We start from the raw sequence: 27,543 nt of genomic DNA, 5'->3' as shown, positions 1-27,543 counted from the left end.
GAAATTAAAAACATGAAAAAAACAGTGCCCTGACTCATGCACTGAGGTTTAAAAGCTCCCACCACCAAAGCAACAAATATTTTTAAATGAATTTTAATTCTATTCACTTTACTACACCAAATAAAACGGGAAATGTATTTTATACCTATGCTATATTAGATTTCTCTGTAATACAAAAAGCACTGCTTTTGATGCTACAAAATTAGACAAGTTCACTTAATGCAGTGAGTCCACACATGAAAAATCTTACACTTTGGTTTTCTGCTGATGTCACTGAACATGAATTCAAGATTCTCATGTGCCAAGTCAACAAAATCAAGTAATTGGACTGGAAGCCTGGGAATTGTTTTCATTAAGATTGCAACATTCCTTTAGCATGCGTGGTGTGGAACTTTTCTCATGCTGTTGTACAGGAAATGACATCTGGGCCTGTGGAGAAACTACTGTAAAATATATGTGGATTGCCAGTCAAATACTAACCTTTACATTTCTTCTAAAATGGAAAAACCAGTTCTTTTTGCACAATCAGGCAAAAAGTAGTAAATTACTTTGCTGAAATATGCCTGTTGACTAATCAAAGGTATGTCAAACTATTTTAAATGCATGCTTTTCATAAAGTTTCCAGAATGAATATGAAAAGGCCCAACAACTAATAAATCTGTAGATAAATCTATTAAATCCAGCATTTAGTATCATTTAAATTATATTCATACCAAAATGAACAGGTGGTATCTCTCAGTAATAGCAGAATAAATCAGAACCTGATTTTCCAATTAATTCACAGTGGAAACTGTGACCAAAAGTAACACAAGAATACAGGCATATGTGAATACAAGCAAGGAGTGAGAGGGGATTGCAACTGTACCCTAGCACAGGCTACTTTAAGGAAGCATTACTTATGATTTAAAAAAAGTCTATCCATATACACAAATCCTTTGGAAAAAAACCAACAAACCCCAATCAGTGGGCATACAGAGGGCAGTGGCCAAAAGCTCAGAGTCCCAATGGAGATCTGTGACAAGTTATGTCCCACAGGGATCTGTATCAGGACCAGTGTTATTCAATACTTTTATTAGTGAAACAGATGAAAGGATCGAGTGCACCCTCATCAAATTTAGGGATGACACCAAGCTGATGTGGTTGACACTCCTGAAGGACAGGATGCCATCCAGAGTGACCTGGACAAGAGGATGGTTCATTGTTTTTCCAAACAAGTGACTATTTTAATCAAGGAATAAACTAGAATTTCCTACAAAATCCATGTCAGACAGCTTCACGTTTTCTTACAGAAAAATCAAAACCCTTACCAAATAAACCTGACACCTGAGGGAAAAACGTGTCTCTTAAACAGACCCAAAACCACATTCTTTCTGCTTTTTATACTAATTCTACTTAACTAAAATTTACAGTTGGAAGTTCTTTCTCAATTGGTGCAGAATCAACCCTAAGGATTTTGTTTTCTTCCACCATCTCTAAATATGCAAAAAATAACATTTGGCCTAATTCCTCTATTAATATGGAGGCAGGTGGTGTGAAAAACAACCACTCTCCTGAAATTTATACCAGGCAAGCTGCTACACCCTTTCCTACTCCCCTGCCCCCAAACCAGTGAAGCACCTAACAAACAGATTTTCCAACAAGATTTAAACAAGTTTTAATTGCCTTGATATGAAATAAAACTAAGGAAAGGCAATCAGTATAACACAAGAAATGGTATTCCATGTAATGACTCACAAAAGGAAGATGGTTAGGTTGGTGCACTAGGATGGCTCTAAAATGAAATTTTCCCTACCCATTCCTCATCCAAGAATCTTCCAGTGCAGAGTACACAAGGCCCAAAAAACAAACCACTAAATACTGTGGAATATAGCTAACCAGATTATCAAGTGGAAATTTAAAATAATGTTAGCCATGCTCTAGATAGCATGTTTGATCAGTATCTGTAGGATGAACCAGTAACCAAATCTAGGGTGGTACCTAAAAATAAAATTAAACTTAAACACTAAACCATACAAAAAAAAAAACCTTCCCAAAGAAAAAAAAAAAAACAAAAAAAAAACCTTCCAAAAAAAAACCCCAACCCAACAAGAAACAAATACACACACACTAAATAAAAAAAAATTAAAAAAAACAAACAAAACCCTGAACAAACAAACAAACAAAAAAATCCCTAAAACACCCACAAACAAAACAAAGAAACAAACAAAACACACCCTATAAAACTAGAGGAAGGAGAGTGAGAGAGAAAAAAAAGATAGTAAGGCAGTAGAACAGAAAAAGAAGCTCCTTCTGAAAACAACTCTACCTCTAGGATAAGCTGAAACAACTATAAAATTAACTTCTTCCAGAGTTTCAAAGCACAATTATTAGTGTACTTATTAAGGCAGCACCCCACAGGTTGCATTTCATTTCCCAAGAAAAATGATTTAGAATTTGACCAATACCCACCACTTCCCAGACATGTCAAGCCCAGAAGTTAGTTTACTATGACGTGTCATATGTGCATACAATGTAAGACACATTACATGTTGAACTAAAGTTAATCAATTTGCAGACAATAAAGCTTAAGGTAAAACCATCAACACCCAGTCTCACAAGGAGTTCAATGTCAAAACTACTCTTTTCTGCATGCCACAATTACAGTAGTGATCCAAGTATCACTGAACATTTAATACACAGTACTCTACTGACCCACAAGCAAACTAATCTGCAAATATGCCAAAAAAGGGTTAGGGAAACACATGCACATGACTAGACAGGTTGCTATTTTGAAGATGCACGACAGAACAAGAAGTCCTAACATGTAAAAGCTTCAATTCCCAATTCAAAAACAGAAAAATGCTTTGAACACTTAGCTAGACTCTAATCTCTAAAGTCAGGAGAAACAAGACATCCTACCTTATCTAGAAATTGGCAAAGCCATTGCTGTTATTTATTAACTGAGGGTGTCAATATGGCAAAGGAATACAAGCAAAAATAAAAATACAGTACTAAAAACAAATTTCTCATTAACTGTCTAAAAGATTGTCTGGAGAAAAAAAAATATCTTACTATGATAGAGACAGTTCAAAAAGTAACTCTGAAAACTGACTGCTCTATCTGCAAAACAATATATGTTTGTGTAGTAAAAACAATATATAAAAACCCTGCAATGCATATTCATCTTGTGAATGAAACATTCACATAAATCTCACCTTGTCACTGTCATCAGTACAAATGTGATCTTGATGGATTGTGTGGCATTGAAACGCTGTACCAATACTACCTGGAAAACAAGGAGGGAAGGGAGAAAAAAAAATAACTAAAATGAAAACCCAAATTCTCTGAACACTAAAAATAAAGGTAAATTTAGCAAACTTTCTTTTCTCAAGATTTAGTTGCCAAACAGCAACAAACAGCAAGTTTGATAACAGAACAAGCATCAGAGAGACATTTTATAAGTGTGCCAATGTCTTCACATATTTTTTTTAAGAATTTTAAACAGAATTAAATTATAGCTAGTTCATCAATCCAAAACAAACAAATGCACTGAAGTACATATGGGCATATAAAAACAAAGAGAAGCTACGCGATTCAAGTTCATATACTGTACTACAGAACATTTTCAGCACCCTGGGTAACCACAAACCAGCAGCCTCATTCCAGCAATACATTAAGACTAAAAGAGGAAAATTCCAAGGTCAAAGTTTTAATTGTGTCCAATTTTCTTGTAGTGGAATTTCTGCCTGCTTAATGTTTCTATACGAGTTTCTTTAAGCCTAGGAACAAAAGGGACAGTACACCCCTACAAAGGCTTACCCCAGTCCTGAGACTTCTGTCCAAAGAATGCATGAAAATATTTTCCAAAGCTTCTTTCTGACTTACCACTTCAGAAAAAATATTATTTTGCAATAGGAATCATTGTACTGGCTTGAACAACAGTAACGCATGATCATACTGTGTATTTTTTGTAGGAAGAGAAGGCAAAGAAGAAATCACTATACAGTTGAAGTTTCAAGGTGAAAAGGGGAAAAAAGAACTAGTTTTAAACTGTTTGAAATATGCAGTGCTCCCCTCCCACTTGATTTAGACTTCAACAAACTGCAAGTGTTTCACTATAAGCACTCCACATGTTTACTTGAACTGGAATCAGTTCAAGCTCAAAAGCAAGCTACAAAACTTAGGAGAACACAGTGTTAAAGGTAAAGCTTGATAACTTTCTGACCATTACACCAGAGGCAGAATTGATGTAAAATACAACCTTTTGAATTGGTCTAAAATAAGGAAATAGGCAACAAAAAATAGGTAAATTCAGCCAAATTACAAAAAATACACATAAACTTGTTTCAGGCATCCACGCATGTGGATAATGAAAAGAATTTCAAAAGGTTAAATTCCTAAGACTTACTCCCTAACAAATTAAAATTCGTGAATGTGGACCTTGCATTACAGGCTGTATTATGTACTTTACAGATAGGCTTTTCACAAACCGTGATCACATGCACCATCACAATGATAAGCTGACTTTGTTCTAGCTATAACAGATACCAGCAGAAGCAACATAGCTCCAGTAGCAGAGCTTCCAGTTAATTAATGCAACATAATACACCACAGCAGCTCATCAGTTTTCATGATGTTATATCTTAAATTCTAACAATATCCACATTACCAAAAAAAATTCTAGCTTGTGTTTTATCTGCATATTTCAGTCAAACTCAACTGTTTTGCAGTTAGCAGAGAACCTGCTAACCAGCCAATCTGTTCTGCAGTTAGCAGAGAACATGTCAATGTTTTCCTTTAAATTCTTTTTTTTTTCCTCTTAACAGGATTTTCATGGCCTTTATGACATATTTGTTTCATTTGCAGTCAACTAATACTCTGCAGTACAATAACAAGATATAAGACACAATCCTTAACTGCGAGAAGTGAAGGCATTACACACATCCTGGCTGCTTTGCACCAGGGAGCTGGCTGACCTCACCAACAGCCTCACCAAAAGCTGCCTTTGGAAAAGGGTTTACATCAAAGACAGCACTGAGTACAGTCCCTTCAATGGGCCAGCAGAGGTAACAGATCTGAAGACACTGACACAGCAGACTACCAGCTAAAGGCTCTGCTTCATGACAGTGCAATCTATAATGTTGAGTTCAATGATCAGGAAAGTCCTGTAGGACTTCTCTGATCTTAAAAATATTTTTTACATTTATACACATAAAATATAAAAGCAGTTTTTAAGTTTGAGTTATGTTTTTAAAGCATTGTCTTTCTGACAGATTGCACTGAGACAAACCTGAAGACAGGTTAATCACATTTCACCTACCTGCAAGGAAGATCAGAGTCAGAATCTCAAAAGATGACCTCAGCAGCTCTCTAGTCTGTGCCAAAGACTTTTCAATTGTTGTTTAACCGTTAAAGATGCCCGAGGACTGAAAGGAACAAAAGCCAATTTGCATTGCACCAACTGCAGGGAGTAAATACAAACTCAGTTCAACTGCCTTCATATGCCCAAATTGACAGGAATTTCAGACCAACTCAAGAACAACTGCACTCCAGGGCTAGGTTACCCTAGGGCTACTACAATCAAAGCTTTAATTCTGACTGAAGAATTATCTCTGCAAAGCTGACAGAGTGGGGAAAATGCCATGAAGACTCCTATTCCTATAAGGAGCAGAACACAGCACATAGGCCACTGCCCACAGCACCTTCCCAAACGCATTTCCTTGCTACTGTGTTCAGGAGATGCAACTGTGAGGTCTAATGCCCATCATTTTCTCAAGCCTAATCCTAGTTTGAACTTCCTCTCTCCCACAAAGCAATTTCCATGCTGTGCAAGTAACAGGGCACTTTCTAACAGCTGGTTTTCTCACTCACAGCTTCCAATACCTGGGTGACAAAAGAGTAGCCTCAACTTATGCTGAGACACCACTAAAACACAGCAGGCATACGTGAAACATCAGATCAGGTATCCCTTCACCATTACCAGTATCAGACAGGGTAGAGAGTGAGCTTCAATTGATGCACTATGTGTGTGCGTATATATATATATATATATATATATATGACCTCTTTAAACACAGTTAAATTCTTTTGCATACCCTTCTTCAAATAAAGTGAGACACCAGCTTAATATTATGACTTGCACTCCAGGAAAAAATCCATTCTTTTGGAACAGGCGAGAAAGAAAGACTGCTACACCTCCCAGTTACCTTGGGAAGGGGCTATTTTTTTTTCTAAACCCCCATATTAAACTGAACAGCAAACAGAATCTTCAGAATTTCATGGATTCTGTCTAACTTCTGCATTGTAATAAAGAGAATCAGTATCAGGTTTGAAAGGCCAGTGTCATGCTTGCCAATTTAAACCATCCAAACACACACAATGCTGGTCCAAGGGAAAAAGAGGTGTGAATTCAAATCTTTTAATTCAGAAACTTCAGAGCTACTGGAAGTATCTCAGTGCTTAAGTGAATGATGCTGATTAATACATTCACTGACTCTCCAGCACCAGTCTCATAGGAAATACCTATACTATTAAACCTACTTTATCTAGAGGGAATCTATTCAGTCTTACTAACTTGCATGAATCAGACAAGTTCTGGGCTGTTTGATTTGCAGACTAGAGTTTGGAAAGTAAGAAATGCATGGAAACAAAGTCTCAATTGGATCAACCTTAGACTCTTAATTAACTCCTCCCTTTAAAAAACCTGTGAGTTGAACGGCATATATCTGGTGAGATATAGCCATGGACGGCTAGTCTATTTGAAAAGATACAAGGAAGAGAGATTAAGTTATCTGTGATCTTCCTCAACTTCCAACAAAACAGTGCAAACCACTCCTGCAGATTATTATAATGTACTAGTCAACAATGTTCCTGTACCTGTGGCATATTATTTAGATTTTAGAGGCACCTTCTAAATCAAGAACCTTTCAAACTGCAGTGAAGAACTTACTCAATGGGGTAAACAGAATACTTTGCTGTTACGACAGAAAAGTTAGAGGTGAGTTCAGTAAAAGATACAGCTACTCAGGTTGGTCAAGTAAGAACAAGGCTGCAAATTAAGTATATAATACTTTAAAACTTTTTCTCGATGTGTGCAAATCTGACCACAAAGAAGAAACATGATACATTTATGCTAGCTGCATAGAATTCATACTAGGATTGCCATTCTTCTCTTCTTCCTTCCACTCCTTCTTTTATAAACTCCAACAAATTGAAATTCCCATGGATTTTCATCCACTTTAACTTAAGTTGATGAAAGAATTTATTACACTCTAGGAAGAGCTAATATTTTCAGTTGCATGGTATGGGACACAACACTGATAATTTAAAGCAACTCCTCAGCATAGAGTATACCTATCTGAGGCATTGTGATAAAACTCTGGAACACATTCTAGCCAGGAAGCAGCCTAAAGCCACTAAAGCAGAAAAAAAAAGGTTAAATGCCTTCTGAACTTCTCTCCTTCCTTTCCTCCTGCTTCTTCTACTTGTCAAGAAATCCACGCTTTTGTCAAACTGCAACCAGCATAGGTTTGCTGGTGTTTTCTGAGTTCTGGTGTCCCCTTCCATATCCTGACCGAGTCAACCTTACTGGTTTCCCCACCGTAATGCTCAGCCAAGGAGTGCTGTCCTTAATTCCACACACCCAGTGAAAACTTGAGATATCTAGTAATCATCAGGAAGCACGGTAACACTCTGCAAGAAAAGCTCTCTCAGCTTTTCTTTTTTCTGCAGCTACCAGAGAAACACACAGCATGCTTACTAACCAGCAAGAAAATGGGATGAAAATGACAAAACTGAGAGTTCAAAACAAAATCTGGGCCTACATTAATTGCATATAAATTCAGTGTATCTTCCAGTCTGACTGTATGACACTTCCAAGACACTTCTAGAGAAAAGGACAGAAACCTAAAGGGTTCTTTATATTTTAAAAGTCTTGAAGTCTGACATATTTTAACAATATCAGAGATTAAAAAAAGAACAGACAAATTTACTTTAGTACAGCAAAAAGCCTGAATATGAGGCAGGCCTCAGCTTCATAAACAAAACTCATCTAAAAATCAGAACTGAAGAAAACTCATCTATAAATCAAAACTGAAGAAAGATCTTTTTACCTTAAGTTTCTGCTGTGTCTCTACAAGACTGCATAAACACTTTTACTTCAAGGAACATCTAATTTAAATTTACAGGTACAAACTGGACAGCTTACTCCAGGAACTGTCCACAAAATGGCCCTTATAGCAGCCATCTGAATATAACCCCATCCAGATACTGTTTATCTTAGTGTTGAAAATTTTATATTATTTAGAAGTAGATATCAGTAGCTTGAATTGTTAGGATGCAAGCTGAACTTTATCTGAACTATAAGGCTATGTTGTGTAAGTCGAAGAGGTATTACAGTAAAACCTGGAGCTAAAAATCTGAACATTAATAATAGTTAGTAAAGAGAAACCTAGCAACTTAAATATTATTTTTAAATAAATAGTTAGACAACCCACAGATTGTGGTTTATGAACTGTAACACCCATATTAAAACCAACATAAAACCAACAGAAACTCCCACCAAAACCAACCTGAGACCTAAGGTGTGAAGATGACCACAAGGCAACTTTGGTAACAATGAATCAATGAAGCGCAAGACCCGAGACCTTAACATTGCTATTTGTCCAGACTGTCACACAAGAGATGCAATAAACCTACCTAATGGAGATGAAAACAAAACTCATCTAAATTTCTTTAACACTATGCTTACGAACACACTTATAATAAGAGCCCCCTCACCTCATACAAGAAAGTACTGTGGCCTAGCAGTTGCCTTCTTCCTTCTCCACTAACTTTAGCAGCTACATGTTTTTTTTAGTGAAGAATGAGGATAACTACACTTCAGATGGCCTGGTAACCCACAGAGTCAACCAGATGGTTTCATCCCCTCCACAGCAGTCTGGGACAAGGAGAGAGGCCACTGCTTTGGCAGCCACCCAACCTAATCTTGCAAGGTCTAAATTCTGAAAATATTTGCATATTTTTAAGCTAAACACATACCTGCAAAAAAAATGAGTCACTTTCACACAATAAAGTGTCTGAAGGATTCAAATCACCAGCAACTTGCTTCCCCACGTACCCTACATCTCGAGTATCAAGTACATCAAAAGATTTCTTCCTGAACTAATAGTGCAGCATTACCAAAGACTCAATAACCATGAAGTATTCTAAAATTTGAGGTTTCATATCTTTACAGTGCACATACAAAAGCAAGGAATGTTCTCCATAGGTTTATTGACAGCAGTGCTTTGCTCTGGGGATCATTTTCTCCTGCTCATTCAAGGAGCTGTTCAGCAAGAAATCATCTGGTGAAAAAATTTACAGCATCAATAAACCTTAAAAATCAGCTTAATGTAGAAATACTATTACACCCATAAACACAGTACCAATATTTTACTGGTGCTCTTAACACTCAAAATGTCAAGACACGAACTGTATCTGAAGAGGCTACACAGCCAAGCATCAACAAAATGTTAGCAAGGTGTTAAGTCTGGTCCCCAGTAGAAAGTCACAATGGAGAAAAAGAACTATATAAGTACAGTAAAAGTACTGTTTGTGTTCAGATAAGCTATTTAGACCATTCCCCATCTGTTACCTTTGTATCCTCCTATTTCTGATGAACCGAGTTCATAAAAATCACACTGTTTCCAGATGTCTCATGCAGGTGTCAAACATGAAAGACTGACAATAAATCAGGACCAGGAAATCATTTAAGAACTTTACAACCAAAAAACCTGCATCAGATGACAGTTCAAGTCCACTGAGAAAATTCACTGCTCATTCATTAGGGTACAAGCTAATTTCAAAGAATCATAAAGCCATTTGGATTTCAAGGAACCTTTAAATACCATCTAGTCTAGCTATCATTAGACCAGGTTGCTCAAAACACTGCTGCTGCTGCAGACAAGATGTACAGATTCAGAAGAGTTTACTCCCATGGACACGGCAGTCAGGTACTTGAACCAAGCGAACAACACAATCACCAGTTCCTCCCCCTCTAAGCTCTGATTCTCTTTAGATCTTCTCTCATGACAAAATCATTCTGAGGTGATTTTCTGAAGAGCTGACATAAACTTAAGTTGCAGCTTGAAACATATGACCTCTGCAGCTAAAGCACAAAAACACACTTCCTCTTAACTGCTGTACTGCATGACTCTTACAATACCCACCTAACAAAGAATACTTGAGACACAAAGCTTGATGCTTTAAGACACAGAGATTAAAGACAAGCAATGATTTATTTTCCATTCTATTCTCCCCTGTGTACAGTAAGATTCACAGCTCCTACACTGGAGTTATCCCTGAGACATAACAAAAACAATTAATAGTTTATTAACAAGCTAAAAGGAAACTCCCTTTCTGCATTAAAATCCTGAAAGAGAAGGACACTATTGCTAAGAAACTCTGAACAACATCTCCAATTTGTGGTGCCGGTCCCTGTGGCTGCTTTGCTTAGTAGCTAGTCACAGTTTCCTTGCTGTTCCCTGAAGGCTGTTTCATTGGGATTGCTTCTGTGCAAGTATAGTCTAGTAAAGGATGCTCGCAGCCTTCAATGCACAATTACTGCCATTCCAGAGAGAATGGTAACATTCATTTATAGACAGAGAGTGTAGTAACTCACCACAGAAAATAGTACTGAAGGACCAAAATATAGCAGTGCCTTTTCATAAGGAGCCTCTCCTCAAGGACGTTCAATATCTGCTTAGAAAGAAGGAAACTTTTTGCCTCTTCTTGTTGTGTTTCAAAAGGAGGCTAACAGCATATGCCCAAAAGGCATCGAAAACACAGTTGCTATAAAGCCTATGTAAACAGCTAGAAAAGGAGAAAAAACAGGTATTTCAATAACTCAAGGCTGACTTTTACTGAAAGTAAATCAATTGTAGAACAAAGAATAAAACTGGCAAGCCACAAAGCATTTAAAAAAGATAAAATCTTTTAATCTTGTCCTGGAATTCAGTTTTCATCAACCACTGTGTGGGAGCTGAAGCAAGAGATGCAAATACCAAGCACAACTACATTACATTAAAGGCCTGGTATAAGCATAAAAGATCACACAGATATCCTCTATACTGTTCTATTTCCATCTTTGTAGGATTACTGGTTTTGAAGATTCAGTTGTCTTGAATTTCTGTGCCTCCTGAATCATAGTTATTTTTCAAAAGCTACCTGAAATTTCAAGCCATTTGTTCTTCTCTATTTGTAACTACATTATTAAACTGATTTTCTTGAAATTAATCTTCTCTTGAGAATTTCATTTAGTCTCTGAAAAATAAAAAACTGCTTACGAAAACTTTCTGGATGCAATGAATAAAGGGTTTTCTATGGCTTACATTTATTGTTACCAACATAAACTAGCCATAATTACCACAAAAAAACTAAACAGGCATAGAAGCAGTATATTAACTCTAAACCTTACCTTGTTACCCCCTGCCTGTTTCTTTATGGTATCACTTATGAAATTTAGCATTAATTTGCAGAAAGGCTGTGGTAGTTGTTTGGTTGGGTTTTTCAGTTTTGATCAGGTTTTCCTAAAAACAGTCTTAAAGCTCCCATCCAACCTAGCCTGGAGAAGCGAATGCTTCAGTGGTAAAAATAATGTTGGTACCAATTCCTGTAGTCTTTGACACAGATAGGAAAGAACAATGTCAGTGTAATCCCAGAAACAAAGTTTTAAATGCACCTCAATTACTTATTCTTTTGTCTTTTTTTTCACTCTAACATTGTATATTCAATCTAACCATAAAGCAAAGGGTAATAAAGAGGCATTTCCTACTTAGGAACTGACTTTGCAAGTATCTGTTTGAAACAGAATTAATTCTGAAAGCATGGTTAAAAGTGCATGATCAAGCAACCTCTAGGAAATTGTTTCAAACAACAGAGAGCCCAAGCTCCCTCCAAAGACAGCTTATTTAATGAAATGTGAAAACCTCAACACAATCAAAACTGGTCTCAGAGAGAATCCAGAGAAGTGAGAGTTAATAGTGCTCTGTTACTGTGTATGAGCTCTCCACATCCCTTATCTCCCTGCAGCCCATTAAGTGCTTACAACTGCAACTTACATTAATAATCAGTAAGGAATGACTTGCCCCAACAAAATGAAAAAGTTAATTTACATTTGACAGGCCATAAAATAACTTTCTCTCTTCCTGTCTTTCTTGGTTTTGCTCCAATTAGTAAGCATTTGTCCTAGTCTTGTTTCAAAGAAAACCATGTTAACAATCAACATTTTATGTCTTTTTCTCATACGTGCAGAGTATAAGGCCATCAGAAGCCTGAGACACCACACCAACTTGTCAAAAAACTAATAGCAAATATTTAGTAATATTTCTGTCTCCTGAACTAACCAAGCTATGACGATAACATAGAAGTTACTTTGGAGGAAAAGAACAGAAGGTCAACAGAACTCCTCTTTTAACCCAGTGCTGCTTGTGGTAAAGTATAATAGAGATTTCAATCCCACAATATCACAGTTTTCCTCCCTTTCTGAATGTATCCTGTCTCAAGCTGACAAGGCTTTTCTAAAGACAGAAACATTTTGAGGAACCTCTACTTGGTTTATCACAAGCAGCAGTGTCATTATCACCAATAAGAAAAAGCTTCTGAGAGAATTAGAATAAAATTTGATACTTACATATCCTCAAATGACGAATGTTTCTCTGAAAAAGCAGATTCTAAGTCTTTGGAGTAACATTCAGTAAGTAAATTACATTAAGCTTTACAGAATAATAATTCTGTGCTAATTCTGTAATGGGGAACTCTTTGCAACTTGTTTTTGTGTACTCTGGCTTTTAAAACCAAGATGCACTACCGCTTACTACGTCCAATATTGATATTCCTTTCCCAAGATGCCTAGGCATCTCCACAGCTCCCACTCCCTGTCATCACCTATATCCCACTTGCCCTTGTCCACACTCTATGCTTATTTTCAAAACCTTTTTCTTCTGCACTGCCTATCCTGAGGAAGGATATCAACTGGTATATAATCCCCAGTTTTAGTTCTGGTGCAAATGTGAGAGACAGTTATTAGAGGCATAACCAACAGGTAAAACTGCAAGTAATTCAGCCAGCAATCAGGTATGCAGAAAGCATCAGGTTTCTTGCTTTCAGTTTCCAGCCTTTCAGAAATCTGGTTTCTTTTTTGATGATTTTGAGTGTTAAAGGTTAATTTATAAGAACATCCATAAGGAGAGTAAATCAGAACACTGGCATAGTGTTCAGTGAACAGGAGATCAAGCCTGTGCCAAGTTTGAAGTCTGAAAGGCATATTAGGTAACTAGAAACTTTTCAGTGAAGAAGTACTCTGACAAATTTACAGTTAAAACCTTTGCTCCCTGTCCTGTCACTACAAGCCTTGGCAGTAAATCTCTGTTCATACTTTTGAAAGGTCACAATAAGGTCTTCCCGGAGGACTTCTCTCCTCCAGAGTGAACAACCCCAACTCTCAGGCTCTCCTCCAAGGAGAGGTGCTTCAGTCCCCTGACCATTTTTGTGGCTGACCTCTGGACCCATTTCAATAGGTCCACGCCTTTTGTGTACCGAAGTCCCCAGAACTGGGTGCAGAATTCCCACTGGGGTTTCATAAGAGCAGAGAAGAGGGGCAAAATCACTTCAGGGTACAGTTCGCTTCTTGAGCCAAAATGCATTTCTCTCTGTCCTGGACCCTGGAGATTACAGAATGTATCTTCTATAGTCCTCCCAAATTTAACACAGGAAAAATTCTTTAGTTTTTCCAGCAATACCAGCAGACAGAAAAACTCTTCTGAAAACAACCATATGCCCTAGGATAGAGGTGAAAACTTTCCAGGGGTAAATATGCTTATTTTTCAGTGTAAGAAGAACACCCACACTCCCCTATTGAGTATTTTTACCAAATAGGGCAACTTTTTACTATGGTTGGATCAGTCATTATCATAAGTCATTATTGCACAACGTTGCCTTTTCTCTTTTAAAAACAAAGAAATTGGTCTATCTACATTCCACAGGCTACCACTCTCAGCAAGATCATTAAATGTTAACAAAAGCATTCTTCCGGTACATATTCAACACTCAGATTAGAAACCTGCCAGCCATGGAATGAGTTAAATTTGTAAATAGGAACAAATGTTTACATTTATTTTACCTTTGTTAGACGTTAATAACTCTAGCAAAGAAACTCTGGAAGCTTTGATACTTCAGAACAAATGGATAATCTTGTTGCAGTACTGGTCAATAGCAATTCCGTCTGGAGAGAGCACAGAAGATAGCCCTTCATTTCTCCTTCTGGCATAGCCAAACATCAACATCAACAAAAAAAGCTCAAAATAAACAATAGTTTTGGGACCCTGGATCTGCAGGTTGCATGTGTTGACAAGTGAAAAGTGACAGATCCATCCCCCATAAATTTGCACTATTCTCAGTCCTCTACTTTTCATAACTAATTTAAACTCCATTCAGTTTTTCACTTCTGATAATCCTTGCATTTTCTAAAACTCATTGAAGGTTCTCAACAGAAAAGAATCTTTTCTTCTTGAAAAGAGCATATTAACAAAATTAGCTCCAACTAACATGCTATTTTGAAATCATTGCAGGTAATATCCATTACAAAGGTAATTTACCTTTCTGTCAATTATCTATTCAAGCAACACAAGCTGGATTGCACCCATATGTCTGTGTTAAATATTTGGAATCAAATGGCCTAATGTAGCCAACATCAAAACTAACAGGATGAGTAATACCGGGGTAAAAGTTAGCTCCCTTTGGCTCTATAAAATATGCAGCATACAGGCAGTTTCTCATTAATTCACAGCATACAGAATACACAGACAGAAAGATTCTTCTACCTGGAAGTCCATTGAGATAGCCACACAGACCCATTTTTTGGAAAGTACATTCTACTTGTCAGTATTTTAAAAGATAAGATTACTGAGAAGTTCTCAGAAGAGCATTTCTATTCTAAACCCTGTCACAACAAAGGGCAAAAAATGCGGAAAAATTAAATGCCATAGCAATATGCCATCTAAGAAAAATCATGATGGACCAATATAAAAATTGTATGCACAACCTTGATTACAATCTCTGATCCAAGTCTTTGAGTATCAGAAACCAGCAGGTAAAAATACAAAAATTTAAATTAAGATACTGAATTTAAACTCAATCAAAGCTATTTTCAAATGTACTAGAAATTCAAACCTAAGTTGTCTAGAACAAAACCAAAAAGTAATAAAATACTTCAGACAGTGAAATCAGTCCTGAACTTTTAGGATCAGTCAAGTCTCTGATGGAAGTTCTTGGCCAATGAAATAAAGTCAGCAATGTTTAGGGTTTTCTTTCAGAAGCTGATGCCTTTTGTTCCTCTTCCCATTGAAAAGAGTTTAATAGCTTGCTCATTCAAAGTTAGGAAATTTATTACAAATTATAGGAGAAAGCAGTCTAATTTTTACATACCAGAAAAAGAAGGCAAAGTGCAAGTGTATGCTAAATCGCTAGTTCTACAAATACTACCAATCAAGAAAAAAAAGCTTAAATTTGCATCTTCCTCAAATAATTTTGTTTCTATTTTCCTGATTTCTCAAAGCCACTTTATTTTCAGCATACTGACAAAACACATCTGCCTTTCAAGACTGTTTTAACAAGTTTGTTGTCTAAATATAATTTATGTTTCTATTAAATAGAAGCCCATCATCAAATAAGAAATAAAAATTAGTCTTAACAAGGAAAACAAAGTAAACTGTACAATTTTTCAAAAGCCTAAAACACAGAACATATGAAGCCAATATAATGTGCAGTTATATAAATTTCTTTAATGTGCCTGTAAGTTACCTCCTTTCCTCACAAAATTTAGCAAATACGATTTCAAATGTTATGTTCAATAGGAAATACACTTATTGACTACCAAGATTCAAGTTTTCTCTAGATGAATTCTCCAAGTTAAACTGAAAACCATGAATCAAAGAAGTATCCTAATTGGCAATTTAAATTAATTAAAATCAGCCTAACTCAGTTTCCCTGTAAAGACATTTTTGTGGCAGCCTATGGGTTTTGCTTCAGGCTTTTTCCTCCCATGTTAAAGGTAAACAGAAAGCATTTATGAATTCAAAGCAGCAAGATGTAAGGCATACTAGCATAAACATATGCTAAGTAAAACCAACAACAAAGTAAGGGACATCATATCTTGACTTACAACAGCATTTGTTTTCAAGGTATGAAGCTGCAAAACCTAAGTAGATTGTTTCTCTGAAATGTAAAGCAAATTGCTGGTTTGTTACTGGGGTTGGGTAGTTGCTGGAAGCACTACTACAGATAAACAAAGACCTTGAACGGAACAATTATGAAACCACAATATAAATTATTTTTAACTAACTACAGGATGATTATTAAAAATGGTTCTGTAAAAATGTTTGAACTGTTAACTGTGTCAGATATTTAACCCATAGATGCTTGACATTTGAGATGCCTTCCAATTATCAGCCTCCCCTCATACAGCTTATCAATCCTACAGTACCTACATTCATGGCCAGGCACCACACATGTACTGAGCCTTTCTTTGCTACTTCACAATTTCTTCAGCCAACAGCAAAAGCAGCCTGGATCATACACAATGAGGAGAGAGATCCATGACCAAGAATGTGCACAGAAAGTCCAGGACCTTGCAGCTAGCTTCCCTGATCAGTCTCCAACAGACCTGCTTAGTGACTCTTAGCACAACAGTAGAAATATTTCTCTGCATGCATCCATTGTCTTCTCACAAATCCTTTAATTCCATGCTCAGAAGTCACTAACTGACCAAGAGGGGTGTTACCTGAAAAGATGGCATAACACTACCAAGCTCAAATGTGAATGGGACATCTGGAGTGACTTTGACCAAAGTTGCCACAGTGCAACTCTCTGCTATGTCCCCTTGCCCTCCTACTATAAACAGAGGTGTAGCATGAGAAGAATAACTTAAACTACTGTTCATTTTTTAAGCATCAAAAGCATGATGGATATAAAGAAATTTTTTCTTTCTACCCTAAGGATTGCATCTACTTTAAGTCTATAACGTAGAGAAACTGCCTAACAAAAGTTTCCCAATGCAGAACTGTCTGTCCTCTGTCGTAATTGAAACAGTCTTGTCACTTCACTATACCTAGGAAAAATAAAGGAACAGGAAATCAAGAAGCCATAAATGCTCCATTCACAAAAACATGCAATGCACAGTTTGCTTGTGAATCCTTCCCAGTCCTGTTCCACCTGGTGTCACAGGTTAACTAAACCCCAGTAAAACTAGGTATGGTTTTGTACTGGACAGACATTAGGCTGAGAGCAAAGTGCCTTCGGCTACCACACAAATGAACTAAAATCCTAAATGAAGCAGAGGGAGGGTCATGTTTTTCTTTCTTTCAATGTGTGTGTGTAACTATACCTGCCCGTTTGATAGTTTGCAAAATCTGTGAGATGCCTCAACACATCTCAATAAAGTTAAAATTAGTGGGACACAAATTTTAACTTTATTACTTTAACATCAGCTTTAAAAGGCCAAGACAATACACATAAACATGAACATAATTTAAAAATAAGTCATATACACTACTTTATTTCAAAAGCAATCCTAGGTTAAAGATAAAAATTATCTATGAGACAGTTTTTTAATAACTTAAAATGAGGCAGTTTTTCAAGCAAAATATGCTTTTGCCAATATGAACTGCCTCAGAGCTGTAACCTTGGTTTCCTAAACACACCAGTAACCTTGTTCTAGCTAAATGTCATACAACACCCCCACAACTCACTACAAAATGAAGTATTGTTTATAGTCCTACTCCAGCTCTCTCTCCACAACCTACACACCACAGGCCACTTATGGGTACAAAAGGTTCACCTGCACTTCTCCAAAACATTAGAAGCTAGCAAACAAAACTGGAATTTGATGCAGAGCTACCTACCATTATACAGTAAACATCTGCTGAACAGACTTCTCTCAAAAACACCCTCTTGCAAAGTAATTCACAAATTCACAAAGACCTCATTTTAATTACCTGCTCAAATCACTGGGTCACTGCAGCAAGAAGAACTGAAAAGAATGAAGAACAATCAGAAATATGCATGCACTCAGATGGCAGGAGACACAGCCCAGGAAGGCAAAGCTATGCTATCAGTCTCACTGGAATCAGTTCAGAGCACTCACAAGCAAACTGAAGTTGCTGAAGTCACAGCTCTGTTTCTCCTGCTCCAACAAACTGTGTGTGTACATGGTGTGTTTGTGTGTTTATAGGGAAGCATGAAAATGTATTCAAATGGGTATTTAAAAAAAACCCAATACATTCTCAATATAAGCTTTACTGTTAGTTAACAGTAAACATTCAAGTTCAATTTTAACACTGTGTACATATAATGGAAACAAATTAGATCACATTATTAATTACCCAGCAATTTGTATACAAACAGAATATAGCTGCAGGAACTATAAACACCAGCCAAATCCACAAAACCTCTACTACTCAGACTCTTTCAAATCAAAATGAAATTATGTTTTTAAATTAAAAAAGGAACAAAGAAACCAAACATTAGCGTTTACTTGGACTCTGGCCAGGAATGCCAAATTCTATTGCCTGCAGTATGTTTTCACTGCAAAGTGATAAATCCTGCCACAGAAGAGGTTATAGTATGAGCAGCAATCTCTAATACGACCCTAATAATAGGAACAGCCTTTAGCACATTTCATAAAACTGTTAATTCTTTTTGAGATTTGAAGTTGGTCACCAAACTCTCTTCCTTTTCCTCTCTTCCTTTTCTTGAACAATCTTTAAAAAAACCCAAAACAAAACAAACACCAAAAACCAAACCAAATCAAAACCACCGAACAACCCAAAAACTCACAAACTAACACACAAGATTTTGACAGAGGAGGTACCAGTGTTTGCAACAGGCAGAAGATAGTGTGAATGGATATTATGCTTTCCACTTACTTCCTTGCACAGCAGCATCAGTCAAGGCAATACATCAATTTTTACCAGCCAAGTTACTTTCAAATTCACATTATCTCCAGCTAGGAAGGGACACTCACAGATAAGTGAAGAACTGGGGAGTAGCAGTAGAAAGAATAAAGGACCCTGAGTGACAAGAAAAAGAGTCACTTAAGCAGCAACACTACAGGCTGAAGGGGCCCCTGTCTGAAGTGTACATGTAACACATGCAGTCTGAAAATACATAGGAGGAGGAAAAAGAGCTCTGCATCCAGTCACCACACAACATGACTGGAATAATTGAGATCTGGCAGGAATGACAGAGCTGTGATGGACATACAGATGCTATTCAGAAAATGCAGACAGGGAAGATGAAGGTAAATGGTGCCTTTATGCAAAAGACCAGTGTGGATTTATGAAGCTCTTTTAGTGGACAACTGGTGGGTGGGGGTTTATGGATCCATCAGAAAAGATGTCAGGAAACGTGGCATCATGATAAAAGCCTTTTTTACAGACCTCCCACATAGAGAGAGCACCCTAAACAACTTGAGGGTTGCTTTTGATTACAACCTTGGTTCTTGTGAATGATTTTAATCTCCTTGACATCTCCTTGAAAAAACAACAGAGCAGGTGGGGACAAACACTAAAAATAGAATAGAATAGAATAGAATAGAACAGAATTTCTATTCCTATTAAGGAGTATCTCCTTAATATAGGTACTATACAGGCTAACCTGGGCTGGTGTACAGCTAAGCACATCTCCGATTCACTAACTGGAAAGTACCAATTAAGGATACAAAAATCACTGGCAGCCTCAGTGGTGACCATAACATAGGGGAATTCTAAACCCTGGGGGCAGAGAGGAAGTGAGCAGTAGAGTACAGACCATGGACTTTTGGAAAGCAAATTTGGGGACTGGTAGGTATGATCCCACTGAAAGCTGCAATGATGGTAAAGGATCACAAGAAAGCAATCAGGTCAAAGGACATTCTCTGAGCACAGAACAGTCCTGCCTAATAATGTGAAGTACACATATCAGAAGACCAGCTCAGCCAAAGAACTTATGGTGGAACTCCATTGCTAAAAGGCAGTATACAGGAGGTGAAAGCAAAGTTAGGCTACAAAGGAAACATTTACATACATTGCCTGGGCATGCAGGAATGGCATTAGGAAAGGCAAAACTCACCAGCAATAAGACCTGCAAGTATCAGAAGAAAAACAGGAAGACTTCCATTGGAAGCTCACAAAAGTCTCAAGTTTTTGGGATAGAAACTGCTTTTTAAATGCCAAACCGTCAGTATTATTGCAAGCCAGTCTTTGCCACTGAAATCCACCAATATAGAAACTCCAACACACCTTCTTAAACAGTATGAATGGGCTTTCTTTCTCAAAAAGAGGAATATCTGCAGGTGTTCCTCAAAATTACTGTCTCTGGCAGCTGTAGCTAGCTCTGAAGAACTCAGCTGGAACTGAGATGCCCTCAGCATCAGCATCCTCCCAATTTTCAAAGCACAACATGGCAGCACCCTTGTGTTCTGGCACAGACCACCCCTCAGACAGAAGAGGCTTCCATTCTACAAATGCAAGCTTCTCCCTCATTACAATATTATTGTACAGAAACATTCACTGAAAAGCTTTTGAGCAATTTGCAGCGTCACACAGATCCTCTCTCATTCTTCATCTACATTGTTCTGCTGGTGGATCATACCTGGCTTAAAATTACTTACTGAAAACCCATGCTCATGTAACAGAATCTGTGGTACAATATCCTTTCTAAAGTCTCTTCCCTCCTCATACCAAGGCCTCTTGGAGGCTTGACTCTGAGAAAGGAAAAACTGAGAATGAATGAAAACAACCATCTCTTCTCAAAAATATTGTGAGCACATGGTTGGTTATTTTTCATTTGTTTGTTGGAGTTTCTTTGCCCCCACTGTCCAAAGGTTGAATGTAAATGTGAGAGGGGACAAAATAAAAAAGACCAGAAAAAGTGCAGAGGCTATGTAGTAAAAGCAAAGTTGGGTATTTTGTCTCACACAGACTTCATGGGGCAATGAAGCACACAAAGATGATTTTTCTAGTGACATGTAAAGAGATCTCCTGGTATACTCAAGAGCTAGCAGGAAAACCCTGTAACCCTGTGTAGGGCAAGAGAAAACTCTGCTGTGAGGACCCAAGTTAGCCCAGCTCCCCTGACCAAGTATGCAGTCAGGAACACTTATTGTTGTTACAGTAGGCTGGGACAGTTTGCTTCCCAGCATGCCCAGACCAAGTATGCAGAGCCTCAAGGATGTTTTATTTCCTCACAGTAACCCACTATAGTTCACCCACCCCATTGGCACATACCCTTGCACCGCTTCCCATGATGGAGGCCAGCTGCAGATCTCAGGATCCAAACAAAAGCATGTGCACATCTTGGATCAAGCCCCTCAAGATCTGAAGCAAACTTTGCAATTTTTTTTTGTTGTTGTCAATCAGTAGATGTAGATCATAACTAGACAGTTATGATTAAGCAATTGCATTGTGAACACTATATGCTTGGCTAGTGTTTGTTTTAGAGAGAAGGGAAGGCAACCCCAAGATGAATGGCCTGTCTGGATGACACTCCACCAGGAGTAAGGTCAGGACTGAGCAGTAATTGGGGGAGACATAATTCCAGCAGTGGCCCACCAACTCAGTGACCACCTACTGCAAATAGACCCTAGAGTCAGACAGAGGGAAGAACTGCACCTGCAGACTAATTAGCATGGCAAATAGGGGGTTGAGTACTAATTAATGGCAGTCACGTAATCTGTAAGCAATGAATGCTGATGTTTGTTTGTTAAAATGTACAAATCATGTAAAGTTTTGATGACTGGGAGCCAGTCTTTTGTGGGCTACCACCCTGCTCTCTCCTTTGCACAAACCAGAATAAGAGGTAGAAATACCTTGCCTGGGTGTGTGAGTTGGCGCTGCCAACTGGGAAAGGAGCCCACAACTGGCATAAATTTTTGGTAACCCAAGTGGGACAGACAAGGTGCCTTGCCCAGGTTGACTGGCCACTCCAAGCAAACAGGTGCAGCTGGACAAATTCCAGTGCACACCCACCTTCTGACTGGGGACTTCAGGAAACCAACCCCAAAGTTAGGACAACTGGCACAACGCTTTAAAGACGTCTGTCATCAGTAAAGGGAGGTGATTGGGAACTGATAAAGAGGCAGGAGGACTTTGGGCTGGGGCTCTGGAGGAGCTGCAGGAGCAAATATTTCGTTTCTGCACTTTGGTAACATGTGTCTTGAATTTTTTGTATTTTGCACATACATTTTCACACTTGTCGGAAATGTGAAAACTTGTTTTAAGGTGTGTGCATTTGAACAGTTTATAAACATTGGGAATTTTAGTACTGAAACGGGCTCCTCTGCTTCTACAAAAAAATTGCTCTAATTTGCTCTGCCCCTGGATGTATCTTAAAGAATAGGAGTAAATTTCAGAGTGAGCCCATGACTCAAGAGAAATTGAAAAGATACTGAAATCAATGGTGGCCTTAATGTGATATAGATGATGGTGAAAAATGGCCAGAAAAATGGGTCTCTGAAATATAATATGATTTTACAGTTGATGTCATTTTGTAGAAGGTAAACTAAATGAGATTAGGTCTATTATGTAGTTTTGTTTTTTGCTTTTAAAAATAATTGGGATGTAAGAAAACCACATCCACACCTGCTTTTCTTAACCAAAATTTCAAAAATAACTATCTTCATCAGGCTGATAAACTTTCTTAGTTCTTATGCCTTATCCTTTTAAACCAAGTGCAAATAATACTTTCATCATCTTATAGAGAAGAAAGGAGGCCCAAGATGAAGGCCCTCATGTTATCATACAGACCAAAGAAAAAACTAGTACAGTAGATCCAGCACAGATGTATTAATCAGAGAAATAAACTGGATGTCTAAACACAAAACTAAACCTTGGTGTATTGCAGCTTCAGTAGACTACGTGCAATGAACCATTCTTACCACCCTGGCTTACTCAGAAAAGCTGAATGAAACTCAGCAAACATTCAAATCTTAAAATGACAACACTCCCACACACCCCTCATGTTAAACCAAATATAAAGGGAATGACAAAATTATATACAGGTAAAAATAGAAAGGTCTTTCCCAGCAATGTACAGAACTTCTGTTAGGCTTTGACTACTACAGTGTATAAATCACATTTTTCAGTGATTAATTGTATATCAGGAAATCTCACACACACACACACATACATACACAGACACACACACCAAATGTTGTTGCATGCAGGACATGCTGACCCTCAATATGATTTTTAATTATAACATTTGATGGACAATTATAAAATCACAAACTGAGTAGAATATTTTACTGGGTTTACTAAAGACCAGAAATCTAACAATTTACCTAACTTTTAGCTAGTAAAAAACACTCTCTAAGGAAGCTAAGCTGTATTTTCAAATTATTCCAAATTATGTGGAAAGGCAGAGAATCACTTACATAAATTAGCTAATATGGTGACTGAAACCAGTATATACAACATCCAGGGACAACACTGTGGATAGTGCTTGGCTGTCTTTAGGGGAGGTACTTGCTTTAGCCAGGAATGTCTCGATCCAAATGCCACCAGCATTCGGAATTGTTTTTCAAGGTTTTCACTTCTTCCAAGTTTCCCTTAGCCAAAGACAATCCAAAGACATCTTCACTGTATAGCTTACTAGTATTCTACTCAGCAGGAACAGCAAGACTGAAAGCCACACACACACAGTCTGAGTACAGCCCAACTCCCAAGTAAGCAAGGAATCATGACAACATAGCTAAAAAACGAGGATAGAAACACAATTGAATGCAGTATACAGACAAACAAAGGGCAGTCAGAGAGATTATGTCCAGATGCAGAAATCCACGGAAAAAGCTACACCAGCAGTAGTTTTGTCTCTCCGTACCAGTCTAAAAGACCATCTAGCATGTGACAGGAGCCTGAAGAAACATCTGTAACAATAATTTGGTTACCAGGTTTATTTCTAAGATATTCTCTTGAGGATTCAGTTCTGGAAAATCCTTTCTATGTTAATACATGAAACAGATAAAACAAAGTAAGTGAATGCAGCACCATTACTAAATCACACTCTAATTCCTTCTACCTTCTACAACCAGAACAGAATAGTTACACTTCTTTCTGAAAGCCTGAGAGAAGTGGAATTGTTCAGCTGGGAAAAGGGAGGCTTAGGGGTGACCTGTTTGGAGTCTTCCAGCACCTAAAAAGAGTCTTCCAAGATAGATGAAAAGAAACTATTTATGAAGGCGTGTAATGACAGAACAAAGGGCAACACCTTGAAGTTGAAAGGCAGCAGGTTTAGATGAGATATTAGGAAGAAAATCTTTATTGTGAGGGTGATATGGCACAGTTTGCCCAGAAAAGTTGTGGATGCCCCATCCCTGTTCAAGGCCATGCTGGACAAAGCTCTCAACAACCTGGTCTAGCAGAAGTTGTCTCTATTCACAGTAGGGTTGGAACTAAATGATCTTAAGCTACATTGGGAATAACCTAATTCAAGCTCTCTTTTCTCATCCCAACAGCCTTCAAGTAAGTATATACATAGCCTCCATTTAGAAAGCTATGCCACGTTTACTTAGTCTCCTTGGGTGACAAATGTCCTCCTGCAATAGCCATTGAAGGGTCTAAGGGTCCACAACCCTCATGATGCTCCCTGCTGTGTATACAAGCAGCAGCCTCTCTGCTGGCAGGCACCTGTTGATAGGCTGATAACATCAGTAAATTGGCCTGCAGTGACACCCACAATTGACACACAACTCAGGCAGCACTCAGGCACACTGTAGTTCTTTATAATTCCTTTTTCAAACCTAGAAAATGTAATGAGATCTGTACATTAGGGTCATCGTCCCTTTTGACTGAGTTAAGCACAAAGCTACACATTTCGCTAGCTCTGTAGGTAGAGAAACAGCAAGGAAGTTTGACTCCCTGACTTTTCAACGGTTAAATGCATTTTGGCTATTAAAACTCACAGATCATACCTCAAGACAGAACATTTGAACAATTTTTAAAAAACTAGGCCAAATTTGCTATGGAATTGGAGAAAAAAAATAGTGAAAACCACTCAGGTTTTATGTGAGTATCTACACCAGCTGCTGAGTAGGTTTGTAACTGTACATATAAGCAGAAAAACAACATTCTCCTTGCTTAAATGATACATGAAAGAAACACACAAAAGAGATCACTGGAAAAGATCTGAGGAAGTAGATTAAAGTTTCAAAGAATAAGACTCCATACATCAATTGTCATCACGTACTTAAACTTGACAAATAAGAAAAAACACTCCAAACTCTCCCAACTGCTTTCTAAACTTGTCAATTTTAAACGTTACATATAACAGTTCATGATTACAGTTCATAGAAAAAGTGCAAATAAATACAACTTGTAAAGGTCAAAGAAGCAACATCTGCATTCTATCTATATACCACAACAAAGGATACACATGCTTAAAAACAAATTGGAAAGAGTATAAAAGTCTTAACAGTAGTGAAATTTGGGCAAAAAAGCTACTCTTTCTCAGGCTCTTTTTACTAACAAGTGACATATGAAGGGGTATTATTTGGGGATTTTTGTTTGTGTCTAGGGTATTTTTGGTTGTTGGCTTTGGGAGACATTGTTTTTTAGGTTTTTTAAGGTCCTTTTCTTGGTGTAGGGTTTTGTTGGGTTTCTGTTTGCCTTTTTTTTCATAACACTGACTGAAATTATTTGGACTACTTGACTCTTATGTAGTTTTTTTCCACCTGAACTGTGCTGTCACAGAGAGGCCCTGTCTCCACATCAAATTTTACAATAGCATCTATCCTAAAATCAGTTTCAGGATCTGGAGATATTAAAAAGAATCCAAGTTCAGGACACTGTCCTGACCAACGTGTTCTAAATGACCCTGCTTCAGCAAAGAGGTTGGACTAGATGGTCTCAAAACATGCCTTCCAACATCAATGCTTTTCTGATCTGTGTACAATCACACAGCTTACTTTTGGCTAACTAAGGAAGCCATCTACTCCAGAAAAGGCTACACTATCCCAAGCAAATATGTGGTATTTTAAAGCTTGCCACACCACTTTAGAGACAACACTGTATGACATGCCATTATTAAAAATAATAACAAAATTTCCAAAAAGAGCATAAAAAGCTATTTTTAAAAATAGTTCATGGTATTCACCATACTATCTGATTCAATTAATGATCACTCTCTCATTCTCCTGCTCTATGTCCAAGTACAGAGTCTGTACCTGTATTGTAAGCAACTTCTTTTATAGATGTAGGCAGACTATTACTACAGATCCTGCTCTACAGCTCTTTCCTCCATGCCAAACAAGCCCCAGTCCCTCAGCTTCTCCTCGGAGACCACACACCCCAGATTCTGTGGTACTTCATAGTCCTCTACTGAGCTCAAGACAGTTCTGCATCATTTTTACTCGTACTGGGGCATCAAAAGTGGATGCAGTATTCCAGATGCAATTTAACAAGGGATAACTAAAGAGGAATCACTTGGTCTGATTTCCTTGTTAGGCTCCTGTTAATACAGCCCAGGATGCTGCTGGTTTTTATCAGCTGCAGAGGACACTCTGTTCATGCATGGCCACTGTCACCCAGGATCCCTAAGAGCTATTCACCTCAGCAATTCCCCAGCCAGTCAGCTCCTGTCTGAGGCAAACAGCAGCTCCTACTGCCTGTGTCTCTGTTCTGTTACACAACACGCCTGTTGGTACACTCTTCTAGCCTGTCAGGATTGCTCTGGATGGCAGCCCTTACTTCAAGTGTACAAACTGCAAACCCAGACTGGAGTCATTCACAGATTTTAGTGATGTGCATGATCAACAGCTGAACAAGGAAATGTGAAGATACTAACAGATTTCAGGACAGACACCCGTGATATTATTATCTAGAGGCCAGTAGTATTACCCATTAACTACTACTTCCCAAGCTCAAACATCTAACCAGTTTTTCACTTACAGAATCACAGATCAAAGAATTACAGACTATGCTGATTTGGGAGGAATCAAATCAGAACATTAAGTCCAACTCCTGGCCCCGCACAGGACATCTCCAAGAGTCACTCCACATGCCCAAGAGCATTGTCTCAGTTTTTCTTGAACTCTCTCAGGCTTGGTGCTGGGACCACTTCTCTGGGGGAGCTGGTTCCAGTGTGCAGCCACTCTCTGGGTGAACAAATTTTGCCCAATATCCAACATAAACCTCCCCTGACACAACTTTAGGCCATTCCCTTGGGTTCTTTCACAGGTCACTACAGAGAGATTATCAGTGCCTGCCCCTCCTCTTCCCCTCATGAGGAAGTTGAAACTGCAGTGAGGTCACCCCTCAGTCTTTTCTTCAGTCTGAACAGACCAAGCAAGTCAGTCATTCTTCATACAGCTTCCTTCAAGAACCTTCACTGTCCTTGTTACCCTCATCTAGTAGTTTTTCGTTCATCTAGACTTTACCATCCCAACTTGGGTGCATAGGAGACCACAGCAAAACCCTTACTAAGAATCAAGGCAGATGACAGCCTCTACTCTCCCATCATTCATAGATCTTGTAATTTCATCACTGAAGATAATCA

At 38.0% G+C, this 27,543-nt stretch overlaps 1 protein-coding gene across 2 annotated transcripts in view; it reads right to left on the bottom strand.

Annotated features, from left to right (window-relative positions):
• The window catches only part of RNF38 (ring finger protein 38), a 104,053-nt gene that overhangs the window by 49,925 nt on the left and 26,585 nt on the right, over positions 1-27,543 (bottom strand). Inside the window, exons 1-2 of one of the 2 annotated variants that reach the window (XM_071424603.1) lie at positions 5,300-5,339; positions 3,195-3,265 (exon numbers count right to left, since the gene is read on the bottom strand). Coding sequence is in view for 1 of the 2 variants with exons in the window: in XM_071424599.1 (XP_071280700.1) it covers positions 3,195-3,265 (71 nt within the window). In the remaining variant the exon portion in view is untranslated. Of the gene's footprint in view, positions 1-3,194; positions 3,266-5,299; positions 5,340-27,543 lie in introns of those variants that run through there. The other variant, XM_071424599.1, reaches the window with a different exon arrangement.

This window comes from Agelaius tricolor, unplaced genomic scaffold, assembly GCF_023055355.1.
Source record: "Agelaius tricolor isolate 1412-34295 unplaced genomic scaffold, bAgeTri1.0.p SCAF_4, whole genome shotgun sequence".
Taxonomy (NCBI): domain Eukaryota; kingdom Metazoa; phylum Chordata; class Aves; order Passeriformes; family Icteridae; genus Agelaius; species Agelaius tricolor.
Note: the sequence above shows the minus strand (reverse complement) of the source record. Positions and strands in the feature narration are given on the sequence as shown.